General features: G+C 39.0%; 1 protein-coding gene across 1 annotated transcript; it reads right to left on the bottom strand.

Moving 5' to 3' along the window:
* On the bottom strand, positions 1-7,990 carry LOC149011899 (uncharacterized). The gene is made up of 5 exons (XM_089162789.1): positions 7,064-7,990; positions 5,009-6,107; positions 4,358-4,642; positions 1,590-4,078; positions 1-769 (listed from the first exon to the last, which is right to left on the bottom strand). Exons 1-5 carry the CDS (start codon positions 7,711-7,713, stop codon positions 1-3), a joined length of 5,292 nt encoding a protein of 1,763 aa, XP_089018915.1. The 5' UTR covers positions 7,714-7,990.
* Positions 7,991-10,009: the final 2,019 nt, after the last annotated feature.

Raw genomic sequence — 10,009 nt, 5'->3', positions numbered from 1 at the left:
TTACCTGCAACTGCAATGGTTCTTTTTACTACCTGTCATTGGGTTATATTTCAATCCTCTCCACAAAATGCATTCGGAATTTTCAAGACCTTGAATCTCAAATAACTTCTTGCAGCCTTTAGCTGATAGCTGCTTCAGCTTCTTCAAGTTGGACAGACATGGTAATGTTTTAATAGAAATGCATCGATTGATATTCAATATCTCTAGATTTTCCAACTTATCGAGCCCCTGAATCTCAACTAACTTCTTGCAGTCTCTAGCTGATAGGGTCACCAGCTTCTTCAAGTTGGACAGACATGGTAATGTTTCGATAGAAATGCATCCACGGACAGACAAATACTTCAGATTTTCCAACCCATCGAGCCCCTGAATCTCAACTAACTTCTTGCAGTCTCTAGCTGATAGGGTCTTCAGTTTCTTCAAGTTGGACAGACATGGTAATGTTTCGATAGAAATGCATCCATTGATTTTCAATCTCTTTAGATTTTCCAACCCATCGAGCCCCTGAATCTCAACTAACTTCTTGCAGTCTTTAGCTGATAGGGTCTTCAGTTTCTTCAAGTTGGACAGACATGGTAATGTTTCGATAGAAATGCATCCATTGATTTTCAATCTCTTTAGATTTTCCAACCCATCGAGCCCCTGAATCTCAACTAACTTCTTGCAGTCTCTAGCTAATAGGGTCTCCAGCTTCTTCAAGTTGGACAGACATGGTAATGTTTCGATAGAAATGCATCCATCAACATCCAAATCCTTTAGATTTTCCAACCTATCAAGCCCCTGAATCTCAACTAACTTCTCGCAGCCTTTAGCTAATAGGGTCTTCAGCTTCTTTAAATTTGAAAGATGTGGTAATGTTTCGATAGAAATGCATCCACGGACAAACAAATACTTCAGATTTTCCAACCCATCGAGCCCCTGAATCTCAACTAACTTCTTGCGGCCGTCTGTGGGTCTCTAGCTTCTTCAAGTTGGACAAATATGGTAATGTTTCGAGAGAAATGCATCCACGAACACACAAATACTTCAAATTTTCCAACCAATCGAGCCCCTTAATCTCAACTAACTTCTTGTCTCAATTGTATAGGGTCTCCAGCTTCTTTAAATTCGATAGAAGTGGTAATGTTTCGATAGAAATGCATCCATCAACATCCAAATACTCTAGATTTTCCAACCTATCAAGCCCCTGAATCTCAACTAACTTCTCGCAGCCTTTAGCTAATAGGGTCTTCAGCTTCTTTAAATTTGAAAGATGTGGTAATCTTTCGATAGAAATGCATCCATCGATTTTCAATATCTCTAGGTTTTCCAATCTATCGAGCCCCTGAATCTCAACTAACTTCTTGCAGTCTGTAGCTGACAGGGTCTCCAGCTTCTTCAAGTTGGACAAACATGGTAATGTTTCAATAGAAATGCATCGACGGACATAGAAATACTTCAGATTTTCCAACCCATCGAGCCCTTGAATCTCAACTAACTTCTTGCAGTCTCTAGCTGATAGGGTCTCTAGCTTCTTCAAGTTGGACAAATATGGTAATGTTTCGAGAGAAATGCATCCACGAACACACAAATACTTCAAATTTTCCAACCAATCGAGCCCCTTAATCTCAACTAACTTCTTGCAGTCTCCAATTGATAGGGTCTCCAGCTTCTTTAAATTCGATAGAAGTGGTAATGTTTCGATAGAAATGCATCCATCAACATCCAAATACTCTAGATTTTCCAACCTATCAAGCCCCTGAATCTCAACTAACTTCTCGCAGCCTTTAGCTAATAGGGTCTTCAGCTTCTTTAAATTTGAAAGATGTGGTAATCTTTCGATAGAAATGCATCCATCGATTTTCAATATCTCTAGGTTTTCCAATCTATCGAGCCCCTGAATCTCAACTAACTTCTTGCAGTCTGTAGCTGACAGGGTCTCCAGCTTCTTCAAGTTGGACAAACATGGTAATGTTTCAATAGAAATGCATCGACGGACATAGAAATACTTCAGATTTTCCAACCCATCGAGCCCTTGAATCTCAACTAACTTCTTGCAGTCTCTAGCTGATAGGGCCTCCAGCTTCTTCAAGTTGGACAAACATGGTAATGTTTCGATAGAAATGCATCCATCGATTTTCAATATCTCTAGGTTTTCCAATCTATCGAGCCCCTGAATCTCAACTAACTTCTTGCAGTCTTGAGCTGATAGGGTCTCCAGCTTCTTCAAGTTGGACAGACATGGTAATGTTTCGATAGAAATGCATCCACGGACAGACAAATACTTCAGATTTTCCAACCCATCGAGCCCCTGAATCTCAACTAACTTCTTGCAGTCTCTAGTTGATAGGGTCTCCAGCTTCTTTAAATTCGATAGAAGTGGTAATGTTTCGATAGAAATGCATCCATCAACATCCAAATACTTTAGATTTTCCAACCTATCAAGCCCCTGAATCTCAACTAACTTCTTGCAGTCTTTAGCTGATAGGATCTCCAGCTTCTTTAAATTTGATAGATGTGGTAACGTTTCGATAGAAATGCATCCATCGACATACAAATACTTCAAATTTTCCAACCCACCGAGTCCTTGAATCTCAACCAACTTCTTGCAGTCTGCAGCTAATAGGGTCTCCAGCTTCTTTAGATTCGATAGATGTGGTAATGTTTCGATAGAAATGCATCCATCGATATTCATTAGCTCTAGATTTTCCAACCTATCGAGCCCCTGAATTTCAACTAACTTCTCGCAGCGTTCAGCTGATAGGGTCTTTAGCTTCTTTAAATTTGACAGATGTGGTAATGTTTCGATAGAAATGCATCCGTCGACATACAAATACTCCAACCCATCGAGCCCCTGAATCTCAACTAACTTCTTGCAGTTTTCAGCTGATAGCCATGGTAATATTTCAATAGAAACACATTCCTGGATACATAACTCAACTAGATTTTCCAACCTATCAATCCCTTGAAATTGAGTTAGTTTATTACAATCCCTGGCTTCTAGCTTCTTTAGCTTTGTTAAGTAAGAGGCGTCTGGAAATATTTCCATTGAGTTGCAACCGATCACATACAATTCTTCCAATGATTCTAATCTGCCAACACCCAAGATATAAATTAGCCGCTCACAATCGAGATATAGAATCCGCAGGTTCTTGAAAGACAAAGAAGAGAGAGCCGATAGTACTTCTAATGATGAATAATCCAATGATGGGCACTTTTGTATAGAAAATTCATTGAGGGAGTCCAAATTCTCTAGCCCCAAAGTCACTGAAAAGTCCTTATTGCTCTCGAGAACTAAGCTTTCCAATTTTGTCAAGCCTTGAAATTTAGGCAATTTCGGCAATGAGGAACAATCCTTCAACGAGAAACACTTCAGGGAATCCAATCCTTCAAGGCTTTCAAGTTTCACCAGGTTGGGGCAGCATTCAATCCGTATTGCTTCTAAATTTCTCATGCCCGAGAATCCTCGAATTTTTCTCAGGTTGTAATTGCAATGTAAGTGGAGAAATTTGAGCCTTGTAAGAGCATTGATGGCAATGGATATCTCCACCAGATTGGGACACTCATTGACAAACAATTTCTCTAAATTTGTCAGAGTTGGCAGAATTGGTGGGAGTGATTTCATTCTGCATCCCCAAGCATGCAAGTATGTCAAACTTGGAGGGAGATCTGGAAGTGGGATTATGTCTGTCTCTTCATCAGGACTTAATGGGGAATAATTCCAACCAATACTCAACATTTGGCTGTTTGGCATGTACGGTAGCCATGTTTCAGAAAAATCAAAATATAGCTTCTTTAAGGCTTCCAACTGGTAGGGGGCCCATCTTTCTGGAAAATGACGGATTCTTGTGTGTGCAAGTCTAAGTATTCTGAGAGAAGTCAACTCACAAAGGCTGTTAGGGATATACCATAATTTGATACAGAAGCTCATGTCCAATGTGACTAAACTCTTAAGATGACCAATGGATTCATCAACTTCAACCAAATTACTACAGCAAAAAAGATGCAATTCCTCCAACTGTTTATTTGCCAACAAATTTGGAGTTCGGGATAGTTCATCACAACAGTTTAGCTTCAGAACTTTAAGAGTTTCTGCCTCCTGCATAATGGAAACAGGAACAACTTGATTAAAAAAAGGGCGTAGCCACCCTCAGCTCCCACCCCCGTCCCCCCGCCAGGGACTTTCTAGCGCAACCTTACCCCCCCTTTTACAAAGAGGCTGATTCGAACCCCCCCCTCCGGCCGCACAAGCGCACAATGGAGAGACTCCACCATTGCGCCAGGCCCGCAAACTTACATATGATAGATGGCAAGCAATTACCATAGTTACAATTTTTTCTTTTAAGACTAGCTTAATATCTTATTCTTAGAGACTTACCTTGATATATTTCCAGCCTATCCAATTGTTTGTGATCTTACTGTATGACAAATCAAGAACACACAATCTCCTTGGATTGATTGGTACAAATTGCATAGGGCAGCCGTGCCAACTAAGGTATCTCAGATTTGGAAACGAGTGCTCCAAGTTTCTAGTAACACTGGCATTATCAACCTCAAGTATCCTTAGTCCAGTCATTGCTCCAAATCCTTCAATGATTATGCCTTCGGACTGGCTGATATCTAAGGTTCCAAAGTGACAGAGTCCTTCAACTTTGCTTGTTCCCTACAAAGTAAGCAACTAGCTTAATTATGCAAGATTATATATCATGTACAAAGCTGCTAGAGTTACTAGCATTATGACCAAGTCTCTTAAGGATTTGGTTTTTGGGTGGGTAGGTCCATCATATTATAACGGAATAATGACCTCATGACTCAAGTCATCAAAAAAATATTATATGGGGTTATGAAAAATTAAATATTTGGAGCTGAGCTGTGGGTGTTGGATCCTTTGTACCTGGGATCGACCGATGCTTATCACTTGATTTCAAACCATACACCTAAATGACTGTTTTCTAAAACTGAAAATATATAAAACCAATGATTGAAAAACATAAATTTAGATATACTAATTCATTTATTGAGAACAAACCTGTTGAGTACTCAGTATTTCCTTTACGTCCCTAAATGACCATATCCTACTACGTTCTCCAAGCACCTTATAGTTTTCCCCGCGGACAATTTCTCTCCCTAGGTCCCTTAGCTGATCATGCATGCAGAACTCATTTCTTTCATTAATCTCAATAAGTGATTTTAAGCAAAGATTTTCAATTCCTAAATGTGTGGAAAACTCAAAGCTACTCCATATATGACATGCAATGTCTTTTTCCCTTCCAATGAAAAAGCAAGCAATATCCAAAAACATCTCCTTCTCCTCATGATCTAAGCCATCATAACTTATTCTTAATTTCTCTTGCACTTCTTCATGGGGAGTGTTAGCCAACTTTTTCACAGCATCTATCCATGCTAATTCCCCTAAACAACATAAATATGAACCTATAACCTTCAGCGCCAAAGGAAGTCCTCCACTAGTCCTTATCACATCTCTTGAGAGTTTCAAATATTTTTCTGGAGGATGATCCATCTTAAAGGCATGCTTACTGAAAAGTATAAGTGACTGATCTGGATCCATTTCATTGGGTTTGTATATCTTGTCTACTCCAAGATTATCCAAAATATGCTTATCCCTTGTTGTAATAATAATCTTGGTTCCAACACCAAACCAATCACCCTCCCCAATTATTGCATTTAAATTAGAATATCTATCCACATCATCAAGAACAATAAAAACTTTTTTAGTGGATGATCTTTGCTTAATAAGATAAGTTCCTTCATGGACACTGCTAATGCTTGTGCTCTTCTGGTTCAAGATATTGGAGAGAAGTTGACTTTGCAAATGAGTAATTCCTCTTGTTTTGATAGTTTCTCGAACATCTTCCAAAAAGCAACATCTTTCAAAATCCCGATAGATTTTATTGTACACACATCTGGCAATTGTTGTCTTGCCAATACCACCTAAGCCATAGATGCCCACAATATGCTTATTCTGTTTAGATTCACTACTCAGCAACTCCTTTATTTTTTCTACATGAGAATCCATTCCGACCACATCATCTGAAATAGACAAGAGGTTCTTGTCTAATTTACTCCAAACTTCCTCGACAATTAATCTTACTAACTTCCCCTCGTGCCTGCATAATTCAAACAAGAAAGAAAATAAATGAGTTGAATGATGATGTATATCTCCCAGATTCTCATTGAAGAGTCTATCGTAGAAAAGTTGCAAAGAACTAGTACAATTTGCTTCATAGGTTATTGAACAATCTGTTTAGGTGAGAACAGCCTTAGAAAATTGGATATGAATCGAACCTAATGGTACAAAGGTCACATCAAATACATGGTACTTATATCATATCATACTACTATTATAAAAGCATGAATTCAAATGAAAATGCAGCATTTCTATTTCATCAAAAGTCCTTAACCATTTAATTTGCATACAATCATAAATAATACTCAACATTGTAATTTTGTTTCATAATACAATAATAGTAAATATTATTTGTAACTCCATTTTCAATAATCCATAAATAATCACAAGTAATGCTTATGGGTCACAAGTGGCCTTTCAAATTCTATTGATTACAGCAGTGGCGTTAGATAGAATCAAACCCAAGTCCTATAGGGTTGGCTTTGGTTTAGATTTCTTTTTTCTTTTTTTGGTAAAAGCTTTGGTTTAGATTTCACGAGCCCTAAAAAAACACACTTAAAGCAAAAGAGCTCAACACCAATTAATTCAAAACCATAAGAAATCACATTTTCCCTATAGAACTTATTATGTACGCGTTAAGTTGAATCCAAGCCAAGAAGCCCAGCAAATTGGACCGAAGCCAACCAGATAACAAATCCAAGCATCACATCAACATCAAAGAAGACAGATTTATAACCTAGCAATCAATGGGAGGGACACGCTAGACTAGCACTTTATATACAAATGCAACTGGTCTTTTGGAGACACGAAGAACTCTTTTGAAACGGTTCTTGTAAGTTGTAACCCAGTGAAGATTAATCTACCATCGAGAGTTTCAGAGAACAATGGAAAGGGTATTAATTTAAGGTAATACATGTAGTTGTTCAGACTACTTACCCATCAGCAGTATTCTTCAGATCCCAGCCTTTCAATTGACCAATATCTCTCAAAGCCTTCCTCCATCCGTCTAGTCTCTCCTTGTCGAAGCTTTTCTCGTGATCCTGGAAAGCAGTCCCATAGCCACCAGTCTGGTTTCGGACCTCCGATGGATCTACGTGATAGAAAACTGGCAACACTAGCATCTGTCTTTGGCCTTCCTGCCTTTTCCTGGACTGCTCGGCAATCTCGGCAGCTTCAAAAAGGCACCATTTACTTGAAGCATAATCTTTCGAGAAGATGACAATGGCGATTTGGGACTGACGGATCGCAGAGAGAAGTGCTGGACCGATCTCTTCTCCAATTCGGAGTTCTTCGTCGTCTCTGAAGGTGTGGACTCCGATGTCGTTGAGAGCGAGGTAGAGATGGTCGGTGAAGTTGGTCCGTGTTTCACCTCTGAAGCTCAAAAACACCTCATATTCAAAAGAGAAGGAACCGCAGGAATTGCACTCTTGTGTGGCAGATGATGATGATGAAGATGATGATGACGACGACGAAGATGACGACGATGATGAAGATGATGAAGATGATGAAGATGAAGAAGATGATGCAACGCTCTTTCCCTTTGCAGCAGTACACATTACGCTCTTTCCCTTTGCAGCAGTATACATTTTTCTCCACAGTTTCAAGATGCTAACGAAATTCCAAGAGCCGAAACTTGATTTAATCACTTGTTCGGTCACTTTAATCGGCGTCTGCCGGAAAGCACTCAGGAGAAATGGAATGAAATGAAAGTAGCTTCAAAAGAGAGATAAGAAGACTACCCACCAAGAATGAAATCGCAATAAAACTTCCTCGCAAATTTCCATCCAAGATGACTCGACTTGACTCTCAATAGTGAAATCGACCTTTATGAACTTTCCCCTTAATAAGAGCCTATGTACTCTCCACTTGCTCGAATTTAATATCAGTGGTGATTCACATACATGAACCTTCCTCAGAATTTCCCTAGTGTAGATTCCTATAGTATTTTTATAACGGCCTATTGAGCATGAATTTTTTTAATTGAAATAAAACAAGTGACCTCTTCATCAGATATTAAAATGAAAAAGAGAGTAGGTTTTAGGTATAAGTACTGGTATATTGGCGGTAGTTACACTCGCAAATACCAAAGGTGGTATGTTAAAGCGGTTAAAGACCCAACTTCCCTAGGGGAGGTCTTGGGTTCGCACCCACTCGGTGGTATTAATATAAAGCTACCCCCCTGAGGAAGTAAATCGTGGTGCGTGCAAACTGGCCCGGATGAACCTTAGTTCCAAAAAAGTCGATTTAGTACTTTTATGGTTTGAACATTTGTCCACAGTGTGTTTTGATTCAATATCTTTTTGATTCACTTGTCGGTCACTTTGATCACCATCGACGGGAAAGCACTCACGAAAAAAATGAAATAAAGTGACTTTAAAAAAGAAATGAAATAAAATAACTTCAAAAGAAAGATAGGAAGACTACACTACAAGAGCGAAATCTCAATGAAACTTCATCGCAATATTCTAAGATGACTTGACTCTCAATAGCGAAGTTGACCTACAAGAACCTTCCTGGTAACTTTCTAACAAGTAGCATGGCTCTAATCATTGGCATCATATACAAATCCATTTTGTACATCATTCATATCAAATATTGGGCTGATACCATATCAGTTTGTTCTTAATGGACAAAAGAATAAACCATTCAACACGCATTTATCCGTCATTTTTTTGTTCTCACATAACAGAAGAATGTAGAAATGACCTCTGAGAAATGCATCCTTAGAATCCTTAAGAAGATTTGGTCAAGGCATGCCAAGTATGGTTACTAGCGATCTTCTTCTTCTTTCTCTTTTTTTTTTTGGGTAACCAAGCCTTTCATTTCATAAAAGATAGTCAAGACAGGAATTGGAACTAACCAGAGCTCTAACAACCAATTAGAGGAACATGGCCAATAACTTGTGTTTGAAACCGAGTGGACTTTCGGAGCTAGATGATCCGCAACTACATTGGATCCTCTAGAAATATTTTTGAGATTAAAGCCCAAAAACTTAGTGGAGAGAAGTCTTATATCTTCCACAATGGGCAAAATCCAGGTTGGGGTAGGGGAGTTAACATCCAAAACACAATTTACAAGTTGTTTGCAATTTGACTCCGCCTCAATGAATTCAAAACCATTTGCCAAAGCTTCAAGAATTCTAGTTCTTAGAGATGTGGTTGAGGTGAATTGCTTCGGTTTTGACACAGCAACTACTGGTTTCCCAAGTGCATCTCGTATGATGATTCCCATTCCACCTGCTCTTGTCTTTGGCATCAAAGATACACCAACATGAAGTTTGACAAATGGATGAAGTGGACATCTCCAGCCAGCACCTGGTTGAGCCGTTGCCATACGTGTGTGTGGCTTCCTAACATCCGAGCTGTTAAAGGCATCCCAAAATCTTGCCTAGGCAGATTCAGCAGCCAAGACAACTTCCTATGGAGTCCAATTAACTGTGATTTTTCCCCATCGTGTGAAGCTAGATAACTAAACTGATACCAACTTTTCAACCAATCTGCCATGCTAGTCTGCTGTCCATGTGCACTTCTCCATGATATTGAGCATCCAAACCATATCGCTTTGGCAAATGTACAACGAAGCATACAGTAAGTTATTGATTCGTCTTCTATTCTACATTCCCCACACATTGCATCCATCTTAATTCCTCTTTTGATCAATTCTTTAAAAACAACACTTTCATTACAAGCTTTCCAAATAAAATTCTTGATCTTAGGCAATGTTTTGCACTTCCACACCTGTTTCCAATTAATTGAATTCAGACTCTCCCACGAATGAGATTTTAATGAAGATGGTGCCTTTATATCTTCAATTTCCTTCAAATTTTGAAGTAGTCCATAAGCTGATTTTACAGAGAATCTGCCTTCTCTAGTACCACCCCAC

The sequence above is a fragment of the Hakea prostrata genome, chromosome 7 (genome assembly GCF_041222555.1).
Source record: "Hakea prostrata isolate BN-2017 chromosome 7, UWA_Hpros_2, whole genome shotgun sequence".
NCBI classification, from domain to species: Eukaryota; Viridiplantae; Streptophyta; class Magnoliopsida; order Proteales; family Proteaceae; genus Hakea; species Hakea prostrata.
The sequence above is the reverse complement of the archived record's forward strand: the minus strand, read 5'-3'. Positions and strand labels throughout refer to the sequence as shown.